At 44.3% G+C, this 26,049-nt stretch overlaps 1 protein-coding gene across 1 annotated transcript; it reads left to right on the forward strand.

Moving 5' to 3' along the window:
* PKD2L1 (polycystin 2 like 1, transient receptor potential cation channel) lies at window positions 1-24,779 on the forward strand. The gene is made up of 17 exons (XM_052799969.1): window positions 1-2,273; window positions 3,659-3,833; window positions 6,193-6,560; window positions 10,473-10,586; window positions 12,531-12,658; window positions 13,810-14,066; window positions 14,926-15,150; window positions 15,506-15,734; window positions 16,108-16,278; window positions 16,996-17,177; window positions 19,389-19,509; window positions 20,209-20,307; window positions 21,063-21,184; window positions 21,499-21,616; window positions 21,849-21,985; window positions 22,781-22,928; window positions 23,955-24,779. The coding sequence occupies exons 3-17, from the start codon at window positions 6,266-6,268 to the stop codon at window positions 24,165-24,167; spliced, it is 2,559 nt and encodes an 852-aa protein (XP_052655929.1). The 5' UTR covers window positions 1-2,273; window positions 3,659-3,833; window positions 6,193-6,265; the 3' UTR covers window positions 24,168-24,779.
* Window positions 24,780-26,049: the final 1,270 nt, after the last annotated feature.

The raw sequence follows: 26,049 nt of genomic DNA on the forward strand, positions 1-26,049 counted from the left end.
ACAAGAAGGTCTTGCGCCACAACACAGATAAAATTTATTACTCTCAGCTTCAGAGACCTGGAGAACCATTCCCGTCTTGCCTTTAAACAGCCTCCTCTCATACACTTCTCCCAGGAAGAAGACTCATTCGCCAGTAAAATGCCATATTAAACCATAGGGTGTACACACTGCAACTTCCAAGCCCACCTCTGCATTAACTCACACCTGCAATATTGCAGTGCACATGCGATTTGAACTTGGCACTAGTTGTTGCAGTGTTTGGCTTTGGTGAGGACAGTGTGTGTTCGTCAGCGGTTAGTGTAGGGTGGACTCTTAAGGAGAAAGTGAAAATTTTCATGCAGGAGCTCGTTGATGTTGGAGTGTTGCTGTGGAAGTTTTCATGCAGGTGTTTGATGTTGGAGTACTATTGCAGGGTGAGTGGCTTTGTGAAGGCTTGTCTATGAGATGCAGTAGAGAGCAGTTTACAGTGAAAGGATGAGATTTGGACAGTTTGTTGGTAGGTTTTGGACAGTTGTCGGTTGAAGAGTTGGAGAGGTACAAGTTAGGTGTAGCGTAGAGGGCGAAGTTGACTTTGCCTGCGTGGTGCAGTTGGATTGGTGTGGACAGCTAATGAGAAGTGGGCTTTTGCAAGTGACCCTAAAACTCAAGATCCAGCTGGCAGCTACAGACATTTTCCCGCTGTCTAGCTGGGCTGAGGAGTGCCGTGCATGGCTGCAGTGTTACCAGACCCCTCTGGAGTGGCGCATGGCAAGCTTGAACCTCCGCATGTTCCAGAGAAAGTGTACCAAGGTGGAGAAATCTGGTCTTGAGTGATGATGTCTCATACGTGAATGGTGAATTCTCCTCTCTCCAGGAAGACTGGGTTAAACATGCCACTTTGTCTGTTTCCCAAATTACATTTTGGACTGTATTGCACATTGTCAAAATAAAGCCTTTTTTCCCTGCTTAATTCTTACCACGTTATCGTAATTAGAATTAATAGAGATATTCAAGCTTGTCCTAGCTAAACTGGAAGAGAAGCATCGGGCATGTGTACTTTTAAATGAAAATTAAATCCAATCTGCCATCTGATTATCTTTGAGCGTTTTACTGTGATTAATTCCCTCCCAATGTACTGTGTATAGTAAGGCCTGACATCTAGTGCTACAGGGGATGGATCTAATGTTGACACCTAAATAACAGGAACCGTACTTGCTGCATAACTTGTCTGCTATCTAGGATAGGTACTTCATCGGGCATTTTTTTTTTTTTTTTTTTTTTTAGGAAAAGAACACATCATGAGACTGAAGAACCATCTAATTGTGTCATTATACACATTCACTCCTCTTTTCTCTGCTTGATAGTATTTGTAGCTTTTTTTAACTGGGATTGTTTGAAAAGGATTTTTATTTTGGCTCTGTGTAGGCAGCCTGATATTCCTTTACAAGGGCCTTCTGCCCGAGTTCACCACACTCGTGTATCATATGATCATTGCGCTACACATTGATGGCAAAATTAGCTGTGCCTTGTGTTTCTCCTCTAAACCAGTTACAAATATAACAATATAATGATCATGACAGGAACTAAATTCACAGTGAATATTTGAAGGAACCTACTGCTAATATATTTTTTAAGTTGTTATTTGGATTTTTTAGATGCAACAAAAATCTGTAATTTCTTTTATTCTTTGCTATACAGAAGGTGGTTGAACTTTTTTATAGCAGATTCAATCACTTGTTGTAGAGCAAAATTTTCAGCTCCTGTGAAGAAGTAGGGTAGAGTTATTCATACCATGTAAGCAGCATAGATTAGCTGTATAGAGAAACAGTTAAAAACAACAGACAAAACCACACAAAAACTGCAAAGGCTCCTGCATGCTCACCCTTTAAGTGCTGTGATGTCAGTTTTCCTGAGAGCCTTTGAGGGGCTATCCCCATAATTACAAACACAAGTAAGCCAAACTGTATGATGCCACTGAGGGAAAAATTCTGTATTACCCCAGCCAGATTAGCTCACAACCCTGTGACAAGCTGGTGAAAAAGGGCAGGTTTGGATCAGGCCATGAAACTGATTACAGGCTCATGGTAACGCTATGTAAATTTGTGAATACTAAGTGTGCAATTGCTAAAACAGTCATGAGCACTGGACATATATCTGGCATGTATTCTCCTTTTCCCACCACCACGTTCTGTCCTGTTTCTGGAGATCGTTGCACAGGATTATTTGCAAACAATTTCTGAAGGATGCAAAGCTTCCAGAGTTGCGATGCCTGCCCAGCTGCTGCTGAGCTATGGGTAAGTGCTGTAGAATCTAACCTTGCAGTAGCAGAGTTGTTAATAGCTGCTGAAGAGCCAATTTATTGCTATAGACAATACAAGGGGCATGGGGAAAGGCAGTATATTTTATTAGGCCAGGAGACATCATTAGGAAAACGTATTTTTAGAAATGCAAGCCTCATATATTTTGTTTAGTGAGAAGATTTGCAGGAATGTGAAGGAGGGTTTGTGCACTCAGAAGCAGGTCTTTTGTTTCCTAACTACGGCAGTATAATAAAAGATATTCCTTTATCCAGCTTTTAGTTGCTGGGGATCTTGACAGAAAATTGAAGTGGGGGTCTTTGTGTGTGTACCTCAAGGTAACTTGATTTTTTTTTTTTTTGTTAGGCATTTTGTTTCAGTTAGCCATTTGAATCAGCAATTTAAATGGAGTCAGCACTGACAACATCGTGCAAACAATATACCATGATTAAGATGATTTGTTGGATTTTTTTAATGTAACTCTTGTTCTTTTCTCCTCTTCTCACATGATTTCCAACAGATGAAATCTTTTAATTAATTTTAAAAGGTCATTATTCCCTCCAGCATGGAAGTACTGTTTCATTCACGGGTGAATGCAAGCCAGCTGACAGGACACTGTTCCAGCAGCGTGCTGTTGTAGCCTGCTGCAAGACTTGAGGTGCTCGGGATGAATAGCTCACAGGTTACCTAACAAAGCTGCTGGCCCGTTGACAGGGATCGGAGGCCTAATCCTAGCATCACATAATTCCATGATGGAAAGGGCCTTTAGAGATCATATAGCCTAGCCCCCTCCTCTCTCTCCTTACCACCTCTAAGAGACCTTCACCTAACCTATTCATAACAACATTCTCCACCAGCAGGGAATGTATCCCCTCCCTAGGTGAACTCTCCCAGGGCTTTCTTCCTGTCACCTGCTCAATGGCTTCCCTTAGTGTCTAAATTAAATCTCCACCCCTGCAGTCACAATGAACAAATTATCTCTTCTTCACAGCGGCTTTTTATACTGCAGAACACTTACCGTGTTTTTTCCTGGTCCTTGCTTCTGCCCCAGGACAAATTTCTAGGCTCCCCTCAGAGTATCAGAGCTGCCTTTTAGAAACAAGGCAGTGAAAAAAGGAGCAGTAAACCTGGAGATCCTCTACAACAAATGCAGTTAGTACTTATGATTTTTTTCGTTCGCCTCTAGCTAGGTGTGAGCAGTTCTGCTGACAGTCCTTCTGCTTAGGGAACCCCTCTGTGCAGTGAATGAGTGGTCAGTCCAGGAAATACTCTGACCCACATCGTATTTTAAGGAATTTATTGACAGGAAAACTTCCGGGCTGTGCTCCTTTGTCTTATCCTAACATGATGAATCCCACTGTGACAGTTGTTTCTGGTTTTAGGAACAGTCCTCCCTGGGTACCTCTGAAAGGTTTCTTCTAGGCCTGATGAAAAATGGACCCCTCAACAAAGAGGGGGAAAAAAGGAACGGAGAAGAGAAATTCTGTTGGCTGGTTTTCACAAGAATGAAAGGTTGGTGAATAAGGCCCAAGGCACTGGAAGGAATAAAGACATGAGGTAAGTGCTGAGAGGTGCTATCAGACGCGTGTCGCTCCTTAGCCAGTAAATACTGGTGCTCCACAGGGTTTTACACCAAACACCATAGACATCAACACATACCATGGTGACTTATGAGGTCCTAAAGTTTGGGTCATATTCTCCCTGAGCTGACATACCTCCCTGTGCTACCTAGTGTAAAACGAGGCAGCTTCCTATGCAAATGCTGTATCCTGCCTCCTAGCAAGGAAGTGCTTGTACCATTTTGCAAGCCAGATAGACAACTCAGGCCCCACCTAGATGCCCCTCCAAAACTGAAGTGTGCACTAACAGTACAGTTCAAGTTTACCAGCTGAAAAGGACCTTTAGAGACCTGCATAAACGAATGACTCACCCCAGCCTGCCTGCAAAGCGCTGTATGTGCTTCCTTAATTATAGGGTGCTCTTTGTTCTGCCTTGTGTTAGGCTGTTCAAAATCAGGTGACACAGACATGACCTGTCCTCTGGGCTAGGTGGGTGACCCAGTCTTTCAACACAGAAGGTCAAGGTCCACCCTCTCACCACCTGCTCTGTGCCCTAGCCAGCAAGAAGGCAGACCTGCAACGTACCTGGGCCCTGAAGGATGTGATGTGATGTGACGTGACGATGTGCTTGCCACAGGCAGCGAGACATGCACTGTGAAAAAACCCGTGTGCTTCCCCAAAGCAGCAGCTCCGCACCATAAGCCATGCTGCTTGTGCATGGGCAGGGATATCTGCTGTATGGTCCTGGGGGTGTGACTGGATGCCTGGCCCTGGCATGTGGCCTTTCACTGAGGTCTCATCCCTCAGCATTCCAGCTGCTGGAGAGCTCTGCAAATGCTTTCCATCCATTCACCCCATTGACTCCATTCCACCACTCTCATTTTGCTAGGGAGTAGTAAAACACAACAGGCCCTATTAATACCAGATTCAGTCCAAGGATCCAGCCCAGACCTCCACTGACCTTCCAACCAGCTGCTGCTCTCTTAGTGCCCTGTGACAAATTAGGTCTTGCCTCACTGTTGTTCAAGCAGCTGCTCAGTGCCATCCATCATCAGGTAGGTGACATCGAGGGGATGTCTCTGCACATCCCAGCTGGCCTAGCAACATCACCTGCATGAACGTTGTAGTCCAGAGAAAACACCCTTGCTTGTACCTTTGAGCCCTGTGATTCTACAGGTGCAAGAGTCATGTTGCTTCCCTGGGTAATGTCGGAAGAATAGCTACAATCAGTACCCATGGAGAAGCACCTCTTCCAAATTAGGTATTCAGACCTAAGGAAGGACCAGGCTCAGGCTATAAATTCATTTATCACGTCAACACCAAGACAGAAGCCTGTCATGCCAGGGTTAAGTTGTCACCTGATCCCCCCCTCCAGGGGTACAGTCACAGGCCTCCAGCACCAGCGGGGCCTGGGACTACTTCTTGCTGCTGGCCGGTGGGTGAATGTTGGCAACGCCTAGCTATTATTATTTCCAGTTTTGCCTGGCATAATCCTGTTTTTTCTCAGGCTTGCCTCAGGGCCAACAGGCACTGCAGGGCTCACGGAAATTCTGCAAAAGCAGAAAAGCCCAGTTTCCAAAACGAACCCTAGAAGCTTACTCCCGTTTTTCACTCCCGCTTTTAACAATGGGATAGCAAAGAGGATGCTGTGGAAACGCTGACCAGGATGACGTTTTAGGCCAAACCCCAGCTTCTTCCTGAAATGCCCGCAATGCTTGGCGCACGACTTGCCAAGCCTCGCAGCCGAGCGCAGGCAGCTGCCCGCGGCGAGCTGCCGGTGCCGCCGCCCGCCCGGCTCCGCGCTGCCGCCGCTCCCGGAGAGCGTTTCTGCTCTTGGGTGCTTGCCTGAAAATTCGGGACTTGCCCCATCGCCGGAGCAAAGGCTCCCCGTCCGGCCCGTCTCCCCAGGGGTGCTTGCACAGGGTCCCACCACGGCTCCCAGCCCTCGCTGCGCCCCGCCGGAGCTCCGCCTGGAGCTGATCTGGGCTGCAGGCAGCCTGAGGGGTCCGATTAAATCCCATCTGCCTCCTCCCATTCCTCCCCCCCTAGCCCCCAACTCAGGGGCCGTCTCCTAGCAGCCTCCTCTTCCCACGACGGCATCTAGGTCTGTTATGTCCGTTGGGAAGCACAGAAGGTCTCCTGGACGCGTCGGTGTTCCCAGGACTGCTGAGATTATAGGGCTGACGATGGTTCCTAACAAAGGGTAGTGCCACCCCTCTGATAGGTGTCAGCGGTCGAGCTGGTATAAAAGAGAGAGAGGATGTGTCCTATCTGCGGGAAGCTTTTGGTGTGCCCTCTCCTGGTTGCTGAGGCAGACAAGCTGTTTGGCATTGATTGATCGATTCTCTCTCTGCTAGCTTACGACTCCAGCCTGGGCAGGCAATCTTCACAATTCCAGTTACAAAGTACTTCGGCTGGCAGTGACTAGCCATGAGCTCATCTCGCCTAAGCAACAGAGCTGAGAGCCGCTTTAGAGCCTCAGAGGAGCATGAACTGGAGGCAGTGGGGAGGAAAGCTTGGGACAATCCTGTTTACAATGGCTCTCCCTCTACCTCCTTGAAGATTCGGGCCCTCTACAACCCCAAGTCCATCCTGGAGAATCCCTATGAGAACTTTGAAGAGGTGGGGGATCCACTGCCCTACCAGGAAGAGCAGAGCAAAGCTGTGGATGGGAAGACAAGTCCTTTTCTCAAGTGCTGCTTCTACATCTTCAGAGGCATCCGAGGTAAAGCTCTGACATATCACTAGAAAGCATTTACTAGCCCTTGGGAAGAGCAATGGTAAGGGTGGGGGATGGGGTGGGAGGGGAGTGTGGGGATGCAGAAGGTAGAAACCCCATAGTGTCTGTGTAGCCCAGGAACCTGCTCAACATAGACCAGCATTACTCCGGAGATAATCTTTGGCTGACCTGGAAGGAGCATCCTCATTCTGTGTGCCTTGCTGTAGCTCCAGGGTCTGTAAGGCAGGAGGTACAGACAGAGTCAGTGGCGTGTGTGCTCAGGGTCATGCAGTGAATCTGTTGGCAGAGCTTTGGACAGAGCTTAGGTGTCCTGAATTCACAGGAGCCATCTCTCTGGTGATGAGACTATTCTGTCTTTGTGTGCATTTTCTAGATGGAGTGGTACTGACCCCTGTGTTACAGTAACTTAAGAGCTGATATAAATATCCACCAGAGAAAATCTAGCATTGTCAGGACTGAAATGCAGAGGATAACAGGAATATATCAAGCAAGGCTTTGCTTGAAGACAGCTGAAAGAAAGAGGGGCTAGTTTTCAGTTTAAAAGATAAAGGCGAATTAAATACTATGTAGGCTTATTCAGAGGCAATCAAAAAACCTGGGAGCAAGTTAGGTCTCCTGTAAGGATACAGCCGCGGGCAAGAGCATTTGCTGAACGGTTTCTTAGAGAAGGCATAAAGTCCTAATACTGTAAAAACAGGGAAGACAAAGCAAGAAACTGTATTTCTTGTGGAGATTATTATTTTCTCGTCAATGCCTATTTTCTTCCTGACTTGGAAGGCAAGACTCTTTCTCAGAGCTGTACCCTCTAACAGTACATGTGAGTCAATAACGGTATAGCCTGGTCCTGAATTGCACAGCCCCTCTATGATCAATTCTTTCTTACTTGTCATTGCAGTTACAGTCTAACACTATTAATTCACATGGGAGCCAGAGCTGAGGCTCTAGAGGTTTCTCCTGGCCAAGGAGCAGTGCTGGGTGGGCTTGGTGGGTAATTACAGATTGCTCAGAGGTAGTGTATCATTTACCTGTTTTATTCTGATATCCTTTCTTCTGGTCATTGTTTGACACGTAAAATGGAAAAACAAATCCATACTTTAACATCAAAATTCCATTTGTGAGATGCCAGGGTTGAAACTGGAGCATGCAAATGAAAATACCTGTCAGGACACTACAGCATTTCCTTCTTCTGTGACTGTTGCAGCAGTGTGTCCTGCCAGCAAGGGTGGTAAATAGGGTTGTAGGACAGACCAGAGCTGGGAAGATGAGATCCAAAGGCCAGTGCAGCCGGAAGAAGGGCCACTATCAGCCTCACAGAGATGGGGACATTTTCCTTGAAGAATTTGCATCTTTCCTTTGCATCTTTACTAGGTGCTCATTGTTTTTCATTGCCTCTCCAAATACTGCTTGTTCTCCCCTTCCCCTTCATTTAATCACCTTAGTGTCTCACTTGGAAAATGGAGGTAGTAAAGATAAGTCTTTTAGCCAAGGACAGTTTGGGGGGTGTGGGTGTGGTGTGTGCTTAAAACCTATTCCTTGGGATTGTGTGTCCATAGCTTTTCAGGGGTACTAGTCATAGCTGGCTTATTGAGTTCTTTTCTTGTCCCCACCAGCGACTGGGCTGGACTACCAGTGAGTAGCTGCTGCTCCTAGTGTCACTGCTCAGGACTGTTTGTCTCTAAACTGTGTCCAAGCAACTCTGAGTCCTCTGGTTCCTGCCTGCCTCCTGCCACCTCAGCTATTTCATGGCAGAGTTTGCTGGGTATCTGGGTGGCACAGGGACCAATGAGGGACACCCAACTTCCAACTGCTTTTGGAAGAGGTTCTCTGGCTGTATCCGAGACCGTGAGCTAGTCACTCACCTGGGTCACAAGTCTGGTTTAAAAGCAGCCTCGGAAGATAATGTAGGTGTTGCCATTAATTCTTACCAGTAACTCGTTACTAGCAGGAAGGCAAGAATTACAAACAAATTGCATTGATTGCCTGTTTTCTAGATTCTGGGTTTTTTTCTTTGCTCTGCCTTGTGAGTGCTGGACAGTCACGTAAGATGCCATAAGGAAGCCTGGATGTCTTCTAGTCTTGACTATCCTTCAACTCCAAATATCATGTCCAAAACAGATGCATCCCCAAGGGGGTAGGTAGTGCCAAAGGAGACACAGATGGGGACATGCTTCCTGTATGAGGTGGTATATTTCCATGGCATGTTTCCTAGAGAAACAGCTGAAACCAAACCTCAGCTGATGCAGTTTTACGATTACTGGATGCAATCTGAAAGGGTACTGGACCAGCCTCATGGTCCTCCAGGTATAATTTTGGGCAAGTCTCTGAACCGAGTTTTCAAGGATATTTTAGTGTCCCTGAATTTAGGTGTTCCCGAGTATATTTCTGTTCCCAAAGCAAAGAAAGTCTGTGCCTCTGTTCCCAACGTGTGGACAGTAGGTGTTCCCTGCCTCATGGAAAAACAGATAAACCTGTTAAAAGATTGTGATGTAGTCATAGCTAGAGATGAAGGGGGTCAATTAAAAGTGACCTGAACACATGGGTGTGTTGTTTCCCCTTGGATTTCTCTGTTGTGGAGATTCCTGTAGACCACATGATAATCTCTCCTGCACGAGTTAATCCAGATCTTCTCCAGGCTCTCATTTCTGTTGCTGGTCTGATATGTCCAGAACAGGCTACTGGTTTGTCTGTCCAGGAGTGAAGGTGGACACTGCAACAGTCACTATGGTAGCTGATGGTGCAAAAAGCTCTCCAATCTATTGAGATGCCAAAGAGCTATCGGAAGGAGAGGAGTAAATGTTCACAGACCACTATATCGTTTTTGCTTGCTCCAAAGAAAAAAGCGCTTTGTCCTCTGCCAGAGATGACTTCAAACGTGTGGCCTTTGATCCTGGCTTGCAGGAAGATGATTGTTGCATACTACTGGGGATGGGCACCAAGGCTGAGCTCTCTGGGAGCTGCAGAAAGCAGCAAGACTGTGGGTATTATTGACATGGCTTCCATCACTAGGCTTTCAAGTGGAAGTTCTTATGCCTTTCAACTTCAGGAGCATTTCAGAAATCACAACAGAAAGCCATTACAAAAAGAACAAACAAATACACTAATGGTATCAGGCGGTTCATCAAACCCAAAATATCAAGGCTCCTTTTAAAGGAAGTGTTTCTCTCTTTTTGATCAACCCTGGTGACATTTAATGAGTTGCTTTCACTGTGTGAAGAAATTGGATCACTTGCTGGTGCTATTGGCATAACTGTATTGAAGTCAGCAGAGCTCCATTGATAGACGTCCTGAAGATAATTTGGCTCTAAATTTTATGCTGAAAATATTGGGTAGGGTTATTTGATTGAGTCTTATGACGGACAAGAAATCTGCAAGAGCTTTTAGGTAAGCAAGGGACAAACATTTGGGGCTGAGGGTTCAATATACACTAAAAGGACCAATAGTTGTAAAGCTAACGTCAGATGCAGTTCTGGTATGGAAGTTCTATCAAAAGGTCAGCTGTTGGCACGTGGACAACTGAGAAGAAATTTTATGGTTTCAAGAGTACTTGTGACAAAGACTGAGTTTCTGCAAAGAGCAAGTTGAAAAACAGGCAGGAAAAGATCAGTCCATAATGAACTCAAACAGAAAACTGGAGAGTGATTTAGCAAAATAAGCAAGCCAACATATTTCAGTTCTGTCAGCCCCAAATCTTTTCTTCATGCTGGAATGGTTCTTTTTAGGGGTTATTTAACACATTTTTACAGCTCTTAGTCAAGTTTTGAAATGAAAAGTGGTTTTGCCTTAAAGTGACAAAAATCCAACTCCCAACAGTGTTCTTTGGGAATGGGACTTCAGCTCCTCACATAGCCTTTGAGAACGGCCATCAAAACTCTCCAATTTCTTCTTTACACCCAACAGGTCTGTGGGGCACTACGTTGACTGAGAACACAGCTGAAAACAGAGAGCTTTATGTGAAGACCACACTGCGAGAGCTGCTAGTCTATATTGTGTTCTTGGTGGACATCTGTCTACGTAAGTAGCTGTCATATCTCATAGGTGTTTTTTCTGTGTGCAGCATGAGGGGAATAATGTGAGATTTTATTATTAGACTTCCTCACTCTGTTGTAGGTGTTGAATTTATTGTACATGCACTCACTGCAGCAACCACTTGTGTCATTAACCTACAGAATAGCTGCCGCACGCAGAAGTAAAAAAACTGGCTATTGCTCTAGACCTAATTGGTATTGGTTAGGTTTAAGCAGTATTTTCTGATCCACGTTATCAGTTCTAGCCATTGACTCCACAGTCCTGGGAGAATCTGCCCAGGGTCTTTTTGTAGTTTCACGGCAAATGTTCAAGACCCAGAAAGCAGTTCTAGAAGCTTCCTGGGATCAAAGACATGGGTTTCAGAGAAATTTTCCCCTCTGAGAGTGGAGGGGTGGCTGAGGTGATAAAGCAGGTGGCAGCTCACACTGTTGTTCTTGGGTGGATTTAGTGTGTCCCTGTACTGAATGCTAATGGACTTTGTGTGGGTAGAACAATGGCTGTTTGTTTTTTGCGAAGGTTCATTCATTATCACAAATGAGCACCCGTGGCATGGGACAGTGAAGAGGATTATATTTCATGGACCCTATGTCAGCATAGACAGACAGACAATACCAACCTGAGTTACTATCACACTGGCCCAGGGAGACAGTGCTTCAGTCACTCTTCCTAAAGAACCAAGATACACGCACAGACGTACGTGTGGTCACACACCGACTCATCCCGAAGTGGGGGGGTCTTGAATGTCAGCTGCTTTATTTTCATGGCGCCCTTTCAAGAGTAGGACATGTTCTTAGTGATCACCATGATGGATGTTTTTCTGCAGGAAGGAGCACTGGAGAGTTGAAGCAACATGTTCATGGAAGTTAGAGCTTGCTCCTGTTTGAGGTTTTCTTGGTAGATGAGAACTTACCTGGAGCTTTCCACTTGGGAAAATAGGGTGGTCTCTATACCTTCATGGCTTCACATCAGAACTTCAAAATACAGATCATGGACTTTGTTTTGAGAAAGAAAATTTCCCTCAGAAATTTTGTCTGATGACAAAAGTTGTTATCCAGGATGTTCAGTTGCATCATCCAATGGTCTTCTCTGGCTTCTAAACTCTTATAGTCTGTCAGTCTGACACTTTAAATCCTGGAACATGCAACAGATAAGTTTGTAAATTCTTAAGAAAGCAGAAGGTAATATGATTAGAGATTAGATTCTCTTGTGCCTTGCACAGCTTACTTGTGATAGTATAAGTTACACAGGAAGCGAGTATAAAACATATTTATATCACGCTCCAATATTCAGGCATAAGTGCTGTCCCTCAAATGGGGTTCATTTACCCGGTGTGCAAGCCAATAACACACAGAGTCAAGGTATTTTCAAATTAATTTCATTGATGCGTATGAATGGGTGCCTGTCTCAAGACAGCACACCCTTGTCTTAAAAATTCCCACATTTATATGCTTAAGTAATACATATTCATTATTATTTCCCTATAATGATTGGTTCTTTCTTCTTCGCCTCTCATGTAAATTAGTGCGCAGGCTCCATCTTCTTCTTTCATTGTCTGCTTTTGAGTAGGTGGTATTGTTTGAGTAGATGGTCAATGAGTCGGTGGTCGCAATCTCCCCCTGTAAGAATTACCTTTGACCTACTTCTTACTCTGTCTTGGCAGTTCCAAGTGGTTCTTCAAGGTTTGTTGATCAGACCACAATCCATTATCTTTTCTGACATAAACATTCTACCTATCTACAAAGCCCCATTGTCTAACAGTTTATTCCTAAACCCTTAATCATGTCTAGCTATTGTTTCCCTACTTTAAATATTAACTGATGGGGAGGGCGGCTGTGCACAGGACTTTAGCAGCTCCCTGGTTATTTCAATCATATTATACATATTAATTGATAACATAAGGGAGGACCCTCCTCTTGTCTCGTCTCTTAGTGACATATGGAATGACAAGTTCCAATGCCTATTACTACACCAAAGTGATGTCTGAGCTCTTCCTGCAGACCTCTTCAGATGGCCGTGTCTCCTTCCAGTCCATTGGCAGCATGGCTGACTTCTGGGTGGTGAGTACAAATCTGGCTCGGCATGGGGTGCTCTGGAAATCTCAGCTAGACTGGGATATTCAGTTCCCTCTGAATGTGCTACCCAGTGATTTCAGCAAGGCATTTTGCTCCCACAAGCTTTTGCCAGCTACTAGCAACAGTAACAATATCATTTGCATGCAAAATATCCACTGATTTAAAATATAATTTATCCCTCTGAGCACTGTGGCCAGAATACTGGCTAGGCTAACTGTTCTGTGTGCCCAGAAGAGCCCATTCCCCAGTAACTTACCAGCTAAACAGGCAGGACATAACCAAAAGAAATTGCTGTGATATGCTCATTGCACAGATAGGGAGTACCGGCCTGGAGAGGCCAAGTGATTTACTCCAGGTTTGCTTGTGGTAGAAATGGCTTTGAATCCTACAGTCCAATGTCTTCATGCTGGTGTCTTAGTAATAGGCCTATGTCCATTTTCATGTGCAATTGTGGGAACAGCATACTTAACCTGCCTGTAATTCATGCCTGGACTGGTCTGATCTATAGATTCTTATTGAAGAAGCTGGATTAAAATTTGCACTGTCTTTTATCAAAGAGAATAAAGAGGGGAAAAGATGTCTGGGGTCTAACACATTTCTATCAAAGAATTGGTGAGCAAATAATATGAGCCATAGCAAATGCTGTTGAGATATTGCAACCACCTGCCTCTGACAGTCAGCCAGAAATTGTCAGTTAGCTTTGTCTTTTTCTGTCATATTAAAAAAGTACAGCGAACTATGGCACTATTGTTTTTCCCCCACTGTTTCCAGGGCACTGGCGCATGCCCTTTTCATAATTCACACCTTGTGCCAAGGCAATTCCTTGAGACTTGTGCTTAATGAAGTGGAAGGGACAAAGAAACTTGTAGACCTCTTGTCTCTTCATTAGCCCAACAAGGTGCAGCAACCATATTACAGGCCTGTGAAGAGCCAACAATGACCCTGCCACCCAGCATCCCTCTTCTATCACCAGCTCTGGTCCTTTGCCTCCTCAGCATACATCCAACATAAGCTTCTGCTACTTTCTATCTTGGGATTAGAAAGGGGTGGGTCAGGTCTTACTAGCTCAAAGCCAGGCTAAGAAAATTCCTCTGATATGTGGGCTATGAAGAAGTTCTCCTCTCCCTCTCTTGCAGTATGCACAAGGTCACCTTTTGGATAATCTTTACTGGACAAAGTGGTACAACAACAAGTCCCTAGCTGCGCACAACACCCAGTCATACATTTATTACGAGAACCTGCTGCTGGGTGTCCCACGCATGCGACAACTGAAGGTGAAGAACAATTCCTGTGTGGTCCATGATGACTTCAGGGAGGAAATCTTGGGCTGCTATGATGTGTACTCGGAAGACAAGGAGGAAAGGGTCTCCTTTGGGCTCATCAATGGAACAGCGTAAGTACATCTTCTGCTGTTCAGGATTAGAAAATCCAAATTAGTCTCTTCTAGTTAAAATAAGTTCTGCTGAGTTGCAGGATGCCGGGGGAGAGTTTCTTGCATAAGGCTGGAATTCCCCTTGTCAGAGGCAGCAAGTCCTTTTTGTCTATCAAAAAGGCTGAGTGTCTGTTTGAGGAAAAGCATAACGGAATGAGTGAGAGAGTGGGACCTATTGGGAAAGCCATGAAAAATCCAGTGGAGAATTAGGTGGAAATTGTTGCCTGTTTTTAAGAGGGTGAGGATAAATAGAGACCTGTGGGACCAGATCTGTCGAATGGATGATGCTCTCTGCTTCCCTCCTGGATTTCAGGAGACAGAGAGAAGGGAGTGCATCTCTTTCATCTTGAAAACCTATTTCTCTAGAATAATGTGAGGTAGCTGCAGGGTAGCTGCAGTTTAATAACTCTTTGCTTGCTGCATGAGTCTTGGTCTATGAACAAGAAGCTGTTGTTCATAAGGAAACATGAGTACAAGTATGTTCTAAGCAGAGGGTTGTGGGGAACGTAATAGAAGGTGATACAGCATGTCCTGGGAGTAACCTCCGTGCAAACAAGACTGTGGCATAGCCACTGAACCTGCAGAATTTTCCATCTGTAGTATCACAAGTCATGTTGTGTCACCGCTGGGAAGCACTAGATCAGAAACCTGACAATAATGAAGAACTGATGTAGGCCTAGATCTGGAATAGGAATTAAGTGCCAACTTTTTAATTAAAAACTGCTCTGTCCCTTGAAGATATAGTCTAATTTCTCCTGGCTACAAGGTCATATCCAGGCCTGGGGTGGTGATGCCTTTGCTTATGACTTGTCTGTTGCAGGTGGAGGTACCATTCTGAGGAGGAGCTGGGTGGCTCATCTCACTGGGGAAGACTAACCAGTTACAGTGGGGGAGGATACTACATAGACCTCAAGTTGACCAGAAAAGAGAGTGCTGAAGCCCTGCAAGTCTTGAAGGAGAAGTTGTGGCTGGATCGGGGGACACGAGTTGTCTTCATTGATTTCTCTGTGTATAATGCAAATATTAATCTGTTCTGTGTTCTGAGGTAAGCCGAGTCCCACTGAAAATTCTTCTGCCTCTTGCTTCTTCCTCAGTGCCACTGTTTCTTAAATATTTTAATATGGTCCACCAGGGGGTAGGACTGAGTGGTGTCAGTAGATATTGTATGGATTACTAAGAAGGCTTGGTCTTCCTGACATAACCAGTCACACTTCTCTTCACCTTTCACCCTTTCCTATCACGGGCAATGAAGCAGCAGAGATAAGGCTGTGTAAACACATGCACAACTCTTCCACTCATGGTTTGGTGGATAGCTCATGCTCAGGTTTGATGCCTGAAAATTATCTAAGACTCTCCATCTCCCTGTTTGCAATTATCAGACTTTTCTTGTCCCCTTCAAGGTTAGTGGTTGAGTTTCCAGCCACTGGTGGTGCCATTCCCTCCTGGCAAATCCGGACAGTCAAGCTTATACGATACGTCAGCGCATGGGACTTCTTCATTGTTGCCTGTGAAATTGTCTTCTGTGTCTTCATCTTCTACTATGTGGTGGAGGAGATTTTGGAGCTGCGTATCCACAAGCTTCAGTACTTCACCAGCATCTGGAACATCCTGGATGTGGTCGTCATTCTGGTGAGGATCCTTGCACACTTTTTGGGGGGGAGCAATGGCAGAGAGGTATAAGAGCCAAAATAAATGAAGGAATGGGGAAACTGGTCTAGATAAGACAAGAGCTGGCACATGTTTTACTCTAATAGCAAAATGAACTAGCAGAGTAAATGGACACATGCTCTTCTATCAGCTGTTAGCAGAAAATTCTTTCCTTAGGGATGCCTGAGAGGCTGTGAAGTCAAGGCATCATTCAGCACATTAATACCTTATTTTCATCCCCCACCAGTAGACTGCACTTGTGAAGTGTGATACCAAGGAATTCTGTGACACTTTAATTTCTGTGGAAAGCGTAGGTACAGTGGTCACTGCAGACTCTTCCTCTTCCTCTTTGCAGCTCTCCATCATCGCTATTGGGTTTCATATCTTTCGCACCATTGAGGTGAACAGACTGTTGGGAGAGTTGCTGAAACACCCCGACACCTACGCAGACTTTGAGTTCCTGGCATTCTGGCAGACACAGTACAACAATATGAATGCAGTCAACTTATTCTTTGCTTGGATCAAGGTATTGTAGGGGGTCTGGGAGGTGCCAGGCCCCTAGTCTCAGACCTCTTCCTCTAGATAGCTTGGGGGTTGACTCTTCCATACCTCTGAGTGAATGATGATAACAGCTGTATAACAGAGGATCTTCCTCAAAGTCATATGCTCTGTTTTGCAGTAATCCAGACAACTTTTCACCCTGCATTCTGAGGCCAGTTATTTGGAGATAGTGGACAGGGAGATGAGCTTAGATGTTGTGGTGCAAAAGTGATTTTAGAAAATTCTGAGTACAATGTAACTTTGTCTATCCTGTACTATTTTAGTATTTTGGAGGATAATCTGGCAAACGTTTTCCTTTCATGATGGCCACCCAACAACTGGAAATGGCTCGTCTGTTGGCATGGACTTTGCATTTCAACCAAAGCATCTTGACATGGTGGAAAGACACACTGTACTTGGGGGTCCTCATTAGCCTCAAGACATTTGTCCTTATAGCAGTCCCTCTTTATATTTTCCTTTGACACAGGGAACAAAGTCATATGTTTATAATCCCACAGGAAGATGGTGGCACACCTGGGACAAATATCCTGAACACTAAGCCACCATTCCCCTAGCCTGGCTGTCTTCTCGGTGCTTTGGTACTACAATGAACCTCTTGTCTTAGTAAGCATGTGCATATATGAGAGAGACTGATGTAGCTGATGGTTTGGCCTAACTTTGTCCCTGTTCTTTCTTCTTGCAGATATTCAAGTATATTAGCTTTAACAAAACAATGACTCAGCTCTCCTCCACACTGGCACGTTGCGCCAAGGACATTCTGGGCTTTGCCATTATGTTCTTCATTGTCTTCTTTGCCTATGCCCAGCTGGGTTACCTTCTTTTTGGGACACAAGTGGAAAACTTCAGTACCTTTGTTAAATGCATGTAAGTGTATAAGTCAGAACCGCATTTCCATCATTTCATCAAAAGAATTTTAACTGCTTTCCAACCTCTCCCCAGTTGCAAATCTGAATGTTAATCAGATACCTGTTGTGGTAATAAAGCTGCAATGGCTAATAAGTAGCTCACAGTCCTCCAGCTGTAACATCTTCATGAACAAAAGAACACAGAAAATTGAGGGTTACAGACGGATTTCTGGTTGTCTGGTGTTTATCAGTAGGGACGCGAGTAGCTGATCCTACCAGACTTTGAGACTCCTTGCAGCCCTACAATTCAATGGAAATTCTAGCCTTTCCATAGGAGTGTTTAGTGAGAAGTTTCGGTTTGCTGAAGCCTAGACAGCTTTCACTTGATGTGGAGTTGTTAGGCACACCAAGGGTACTCAACATGCAGAGTGGTTTAATGTCTTTCTGCAGAAAAGCATCATAGCTCAGCTGATAATTTAGTTTCTGTTCTGCAGGACCTTTTGTCACCTTCTCACCTGCTGTGGGTCCATAAAGGCAGTAGAATGGTGTTGCCTGACTGTCACTGAGACCTTGGCAAATTTGTGTTTTTATACACCAGCAGATGGCTTTAGGTCTAATTAGGTTAAACTTTTATGTAATTCTGGTGGTAAGAACTAAATAGCTCAAAACAAGTGTTTTGAGGTAAGGTCAGAGTGTTTTTTTGGTTTGGTTTTTTTTTTTTTATTAAGGAAGAGGCCCAGATAGAAACTCTGGAGTTTTTAAATTCTCTGGCTTCCAAATACACTTGCTGATCACATTGTTTCAGTGTCTGCACAACAGCCACACGAAAACTTTCTGGTTTTCATCAGATAGTACACTTTAATTCAAACAAAGATTTGGAAGGAATGCTGTTTGTTGCTACAGGGTTTTCACAGGGAAAAGCAGAAGTAATGCATTTATCTTATCAAGATGATAGCTTTAAACACTGAAATGAAAAAGTCAGAAACTTCATTTTTATATTATTTATAAATATATCTGATTTTTATAAGATAGCAGCTCTACTTCATTTCTGAAAGTTGGTAGTCATATAATATGCTCATTTTAATACTAATTCAGCATGAAGTTTTCTAAAATATGCTGTATAATAGTCTAAATAAGATTAAGTAGACATTTTCAAAGCAAAAGAGGTAAAAAGAATTTCTTACTGGGAGGAGACATTTCAACATCACTAAATTGGGACAATTTAAACCAAAGAAGAGGAAGCAATGCCACATTCCTCTTCCTTAGACCTGGAAAACATTCCCAGCTCCCTAAATAGTCTAAGTGCAAGGAATTTGAAATGGAGCTTTGCATTTCTCAGACAGGATTTTCAGGCTCTGGGGTCTCAAGGTCCTTTTCCCTGCACATGACTTCACAGTCTGTGTCTTTCTGCCTGTTTTTTTTTTTCTTTCCTTTTTTTAATTGGAGGATTATTTTTTTTTTTCTACAAGGCTCATTTCACTGATTAATTTCCAGAGAAGTCCCACAGATAATGTATCAAGATACCTGAGATGGGGCATGACCAGTGGGTGGATGAGCATGCACAGAAGGGGATGTTGGGCAAGTGAGTTAAGATATCCAATCTCAGACAATCCTTCAGTGCACGGGCCTGCTCAGGCAATGCGCAATGTTAAGGGAGGTATCTATCTGCCACAGCAGCAGTTTTCAGCCTGTGTTTCACAGACCTCTGGCACCCAAGTCCTGGCTTTTAAGGGGTCTACAAGAGATAACTGAGATAAGCAAACTTCTGATCAATAGACTTAAACTTGCTACATTACACAGGCTATGAATTGCAAAATGTTGAAGAGCACTGTCCAGTACTAACATCCTTTCCACAGTCTCATGAACTCTCTTACAAGAGAAGGCTTCAGTGAGTCAAATGCCTTTATAAGGGAAAATACAGGTTGTTTTTGTTTTCTTTTTGTTTTTAACTCCTGTTTAGATCAAAACACACTTTGGACAACCAGAAGTTTGTGTGGAAACCTTGTTTTACTTTCCAGCCAGCTCTTGCTCTAACCAGATCAGCTTGCTTCACCCCTGAAATACCATGGGTACATTTAACTCACCAGACTGGGTGACTTAGACCCTACTCTGGCTTATGCCTGTGGCCATCTGGGCTGCAGGCAGGTTCAGGATTCACCTCAGGACTGTCTGAGGATGTAGGATAAATGTACGTGCCTTTGTGTGACCTTGTGTTCTTTCTCTCCTCCAGCTTCACCCAGTTTCGGATCATTCTTGGAGATTTTGACTACAATTCCATTGACAATGCCAACAGGGTCCTTGGGCCTATTTACTTCGTCACCTATGTGTTCTTTGTTTTCTTTGTGCTCCTGGTAAGCAAGAAAGTTCTCCTTGCCCCTGTATTGACAGCAGTGTTTGAAAGACCCCTTCTGATACTCCCTGATTTAGGTGCAGTGCAAATGTTTAGAGAGAAAGGAAGTTTCTGTTACTATAGCTTTGCAGTGCAAATAGAGCTAAGTAGACAAAGAGCACGCCATTGCAATTGGGGATTTGATGAACAGGGCGATTAAGGGCCATACTCACATCCTTTAAGGTGAAGACTAAAACTGGCTGGGAATACCATTGGTGTGGTAGCTGAATTCAAGGGGATCAGTTCAGCTGCTCTGTAGCAGGCAGTGAACAAAGCATGGGGGACAGTCTGTACCTTCCTAGGCAATGGATGCAGAGGGATGCTCATAATGACCAGGTTAAAGACCCAGTGCCAGGAATCCAAATGTAACCTAAGGTCTTGCAGGAGAGGCTACCAAAGATGGTATTTGAGCTGGGAACAAATGTACCATCAGCCACTGCTTTAAGTGCAAGGACCTCATCCCCAGGGAGAAAGCACTGTGTGGCTGAAGTGGGTCTTCCCTTCACCCACTTTAATTTGCCCAAGGGATACCTACCCCATGTGGAAACAGCTCCTTGTTTAACTAAGCCCTGCACATTTGTGCCTGTTTCTTGCTGCTTCAGCTGCTGGAGCAGGCAAGATGCCTCATGCTTATTCATCATTCTTCTTCCCCTTTTTCTAGAACATGTTTCTGGCCATCATCAATGACACCTACTCAGAAGTCAAGGAGGAGCTTTCAAGCCAGAAGGATGAGCTGCAGCTCTCAGACATCCTGAAGCAGGTGATGAATAATGCGAGCTGTGCTACTTTCTAGCTAAAACCTGAAACATTTTCTGGAAGTCCCTGACCTATGTGGAATTTACTAGACAGAAACTGTGGTTGCCAACTCCAGATCCACCTTCTTGGTGTACACAGGAGTTACAGTTCCTTTCTGGGATGAATCAAGCTCCCAGATCATTTGGCAATGGGAAGACGAGAAAGCAGGGGTTGGGGGAATCCTGTTACTTGAGCATGCTCGTAGTGTTTCTGAGAGACTTTTCTTCCCAGGATAGTCTCTAGACAAAGTTCTTTCAGTCCTTGATAGCGTGTACTTTGATCAATAAAATGGCAGGTCCTATTTTGCTAAGCTGAGCGTGTTACAGTGGTGCAAATCTAGTGGGTTACATCTGGATTTCCCATGGACAAATTCCAGAAAAGGTCCTGGAAGGTCACAACTCTCTGTGCTGTGGGACCAATATTCTGCAAAGAACAGTATTTGAGACATTATCTTAGACAGCTGATGACTGGGAGATCACATAAAGGGACAGTCGGGAGGAAAAAAGCAGAGGGCAAACTTTGTCATGGAGACCCTGACTACCATGTTGGTGTTGCTTTGAAGGTGTGATCCTAGTTTAGAGATGGGGCTCATTCAGCAGTGCTGTATTTTTGCTTCTGGAAAGCTTAAAATCTCCTTGCCCATATTGCATTGTCTGCTTTGCCCTATTTTTCACTGTACTGCTTGCGTAAGTTCATGTCTGTTTGCACCTTTGGTAACAGAGCTACAACCGGACGCTCATGAGGCTGAAGCTGAAGAAGGAACGGATTTCCGATGTGCAGAAAGCACTGCAGAATGGAACGAAAGAACTAGACTTTGAAGACTTCAAGAACAGCTTGAAGGAGTAAGTTGGTTAGCTTGAGGGATGCCTGCTTAGCCCTTTCTCTTGGTAATACAGGTAATTTAAATTCTCTGGTTTTCAAGACTGGGAGAGCAGTCAGCTCAGATCTGGGCTATGTTAGACTCAAAAAAATAGTTATTGTCTTTCCTCACATGTTTAATGTCCTGTTCTAAATAGGTTTGTGTTACTATCTCTTTCCCATTTGGGAAGTTTAGGTTTGTCACTGGCAGGAGGAAACAATACATTGATCTCCTGCACTGTTAGAGCTTAACAGTGTAATTAAGTGCTTTGAGCTTTCTCTTTCTATTCTTTTGCAGACTGGGCCATGCAGACCATGAGATCACAACAGCCTTCTCCAGGTTCGACAAAGATGGCAACCACATCCTTGATGAAGAGGAGCAACAGCAGATGAAGCATGACCTAGAGGCGAAAAGGGTAAAAAAAGGGCAAGGAGAGAAACCCTCTGTTTGGTAGAGATCACTCCAAAGTGGCCTCAGGAATATTTGGGTTTGTGGTATAAACTAAGCAGGCAACTCAAATACAGCTCCAACTCTGCCTGGATAGCAGCTGAGTATATCACTGCCCATGAAACTCTTGTGTTATTCACAGTGAAGCTGACACAGAGTTAGTATCCAACTTTGCAGGAGTTTCTTTATCTATCTTCTAGGTTGCTCTGAATACAGAGATTGAAAATTTGGGGAAACCCTATGGTGACAACAACCTGGATGAGAATCTGACCTACATGGAAACAAGGAATAACCACGCCAATAAGGCTAGCTGGGTCTCCAAAGAAGAATTCCAAGTGTATGTTTGTGCTGGCAGTAGTTTAATCCCTCTGCAAATAAGGGGTCTGGTTCCCTGCTGCTTCCTTCCCTGATGTAACTGTTTACACTAGTGCTGAGCAGTTTCAGTAAGATTTGTCCCTTTTATCTTGCACACGTGTAAATGAGCAGGTCAGGAGAGAACTGGGACAGTGCTTGTAATGTAGTTTGCTTGTTCCTGTAAAAGATTGAGTTAAGAAATTTTGCTTTCTGCCTCTTGAATAACCTCTGCAGCTGTCAGCTGGCCACAGGCAATATGCTGTCATGTTTCAGGTCAGAAGGTAGCTCAGAAAACTGGGCCAGGGGAAGCTGATACCTTTACAGAAGGTCCTGTGGGAATAAATATCCTTGGTTTATAGCCTAGTTGGCCTTCATCCTCCAGGTCTGAGAATAACACTTGGCTGTTTCTTCCACAGGAACAGCATGGGATAAATACAGCACAGAGAATCAGGAGATCCTGATTCTGCTACTGAGAAACACTGAGCAATCCACATAGGGCCATATCAAAGGAGAGGCAGGTGCAATATTTAATAATGGGATTATATTGTGGCTGGACTGTGATCCAAACTGGTTGGGATCCATCCTAAGCAGAACCACTGATTAGAGAAGAAAACACAGTGTAGCAGGGAGTTATGTCTTCAGTGAGTATGAATCAATTATCTGATGGGGAGCATTCACTCCTGTTTGAGGTCTGGGCCATTGCCTGTGAGATGTCTGCTACAAATCCTACTGTTCATCACAAGAAAAAGTTTGCAAATGGTCTCCATGTCTCCCCCAGCCTCCTGCAACGTGTGCTGCAGCTGGAACAGTCCATAAACAACATCGGCTCCAAGATTGATGCAGTGGTGAGCAAGCTAGACATGCTGGAAAGAAACAGACTGAAGAGGAAGGACATGTTGGGCAAACCACTGGATAATGTTAATAAGGTTGGTAGCCCTCCACCATGTATTTGAACCAGCTTCAGGGCAGGTGACCAGCCCTGCTGTGTGAAAAGGCCTGGTATCATCTTTGCTTTTCCAATCCCCATTGACATAAGACAAAAAGGGTTGGGCAGGGCCAGCATTTTGTGTGATCAAGCCTTTGCTGTTCAAGCATAGTGACACAAAGCCTCTTACTTTCATGTCCCCCTAGTTAACCATGGTACCTTTAAACACACCTTCCAGCTCCTTTGAAGCCGAGGTTATTTCTGTGGCAGGGGATGCAATTCACTTGTCTTCAGTTGCTTTGTATCTACTTATCCTCAGACATAAAAAAAAATATCATACTGTCCTTCCCAGCAAAAGCGGTTCATTACAGTGTTGTGGACTGTGATCTTAACAATGTCTTGCCTGTGGATTAATTATCACACGTGAGGTGGAAGATTGTTAGCGGTGTCCCCATTGTATCTCATTGCAGAATTGTGACTTTTGCCAAAGATTGCCTATATCCAGTCAACCAGCATATTTTGAGTCTTCAGCTTTAATGTCAAAGGCAGCAAGGCATGTGGGAGCCGTGTCATTACCTCATGTTTTTATGGCTTCGATAATGAGAACAGCCAAACAGCACAGTGACCTAGCTGAGTCAGAAAGAAACCTCTCTTTTGCAGAGTAGTCTTGTGATCCCTTCCCATCTGAAAGGGGGTTTTGGGGAGTCCTTGGCATGTGAACATGCCTGAAAGCTTATTTGAGTATTTGTTTGCAGATTTGTTTTGCCACAGCATTTCTGTGAACGTTCTCATAGAGGGTGAAAAGGGATTAATTTCTCCTCATTTGTCTAATGCTTGAATGTGCAGTCATCAGTGTATTGCAGCAAACAGTATATTGGATCTTCAACAGACAGGCAGGCTTGTACTAATTTCTGGAAGAATGTGGGAAGATATTTAACTATCATGCACACCTCATTTCTCTCCTGGAGTGTTGCTAGACTTCTTGGTAGCTTGCTAACATTGCACGTCACTTTCTTCTGGTTCGCAGGAGGAAGAACCCAGTCAGGAAAAGCTTCTCCCCCACAGCCTAGACCAGCTGGGGGAAGAAGCAGCAGAAGGCTGGGGGATGGAACATATACAGGCAAACAACCTGAGTGGCAACTCTTCCCAAAACAGGGTCTATCCCATCTTGCCCAGGTCAAGTGTGCCGGGGTCTCAGGTGCCCAAGGACATCCAGCCACAGTCTGATGTGCGCTTCTAGTGAACAGTCCAGTGCTCCCAGTCTGGCTCCCACTAAGTCACTGTCAGTTGTTTTCCCACTATTAGAATAGTCTAGTCAGCTGGACACAGACACCACTGTTGCCAGGAACTAGTGATGTGAAAAAAATCAGGGATGCTCTTTTCCAGTGTAATGATGTATAATGTCCCAGAGCTAGAACTTCTGCCTCCTGTCTCTCTGGAGTAGGTGGAAATTTGGAACCAGGTGATGTATTAAATTTCTGCCTTGGAACAGGCTGACACAAAGTCTTTTATCTATCCTTTCCCAAAAAGTAGAGACCCCAGAACTCTGTGAACACTTGTGTCTAGAGTGGCATGTTGCAACTTGTTCCCAACACACACAATTGTCTGCAGGACAAAGATGTGGTTATCATGTAGACAAAGCAGAACATAATCATTAGTGTGAGATGGAAAGGAGAAATTTAGTTGTTTGGGTCTACCTGGTTACCAACAGTTTTGTTCTGTTGTTTGTTTCCAGAATGCTTTGGTAACCTTCTCTGTACCTTAGATTCAGATGTTGAGAAAAGAGGATACTAACACCTCACTCTGGATAACTAAAATGAGAGTTGACTTCCAATGTAATTGGGAGGATATTTGAAATATCATAAACTGGAGGAGCAGTTGTTACTGGTAGAGTCCTAAGTCTGAGTGTTAGGAAACAGACTTCTAGTTATATGGTTTCTAACGCAGCTGTTGACACTAAGAAATCTCTTTATGTTGTCTATTTTCACACTCCTTAAATTGCATTTTGAGGTACTTCACAAAACTAGAATCATATTTTAAAAGTTTTGATGCTTCTCTCTTTTGTCACAGAAACAATTTGGTTTCTAGTTGTGGGTGCTGACACTGTTTCAGTTGAAGATTATTGTGAAAATGAGATGAATGTCAGTTTTTCAACCACGTGCAAAATACTTCTTTTCCAGGCATTTTTCACTTTGCTGAGACTTCTCTTTCCTTGTAGTTGGTGCAGACTATTGCTGCTTTTACAGGACCACTGTAAATGTATTTCAAATATCTTAATCACTGGTATTCCACAGTAGTTAACCTCAAATAGGCTCTGTAGGCTTAAAGCCAATGGAAATGGGAGTTGTACCAGACTACTGCTAACAACTCTCATAAGCGCTACACTGTTTAGTGTGTTATGCAATGCAGAGATAGGTTTAGTGGGCACCTCGTGCAGTGGCCTTTTGTATTGCCACCTTTTTAAGGTGGATGTGTTGCTGTGTTCTGGGGAAAGCCTCTCTGGGAATATCTGAAGGACCCTCATGATCAGCCCTGTCCCCAGATGGCCCAGGCTCCAGGGCTGTCACAGCTACAAGTTATCATTGATAAACTGAAGCAGATGGTCATTCAGCTGCGAGAGCCTAGCAGGAGTTGTGAGACCTTGTCACCCAGCCCACAGGGAGCTTAGCTTTCAGCCAGGATCTGTGGATGCAGGAACTGCAGGGTGTCACAGCTCACTTCCCATCCTGCTGTTGGGGATAAGACTTATCTATCAGACATTGCCACAGTTCTTGACTCCCAGATCCACTGAACTCAGAACTGAGCAAGAGCTTCTTTCCTTCAGCTTTTCCATCTGAACTCAGAACAATGATGTTGCTTATTTCCTCCTACTCTCAGCATTGAAGCTATTGTCTTATTCAGAAGAAAATGGTCTATGTCAGGAGAACTTCAAGAAACAGGCCTTTTTTTTTTTTTCCCCTCCAAATTTTAATTAAACAGAAAATCCATATGCTAAATTGTATTTGAAAAGAGGAGCTACGTGCTCTGTAATGGGCTTGAATTGTGCACAAAGCCCCTTGCGCTTAATGAATCAGGTGCTCTGTGTTTTGAAAAGCACAGAGGAAGGTTCTTCCTTAAATTCA

This window comes from Harpia harpyja, chromosome 10 (genome assembly GCF_026419915.1).
Source record: "Harpia harpyja isolate bHarHar1 chromosome 10, bHarHar1 primary haplotype, whole genome shotgun sequence".
Classification (NCBI taxonomy): Eukaryota; Metazoa; Chordata; class Aves; order Accipitriformes; family Accipitridae; genus Harpia; species Harpia harpyja.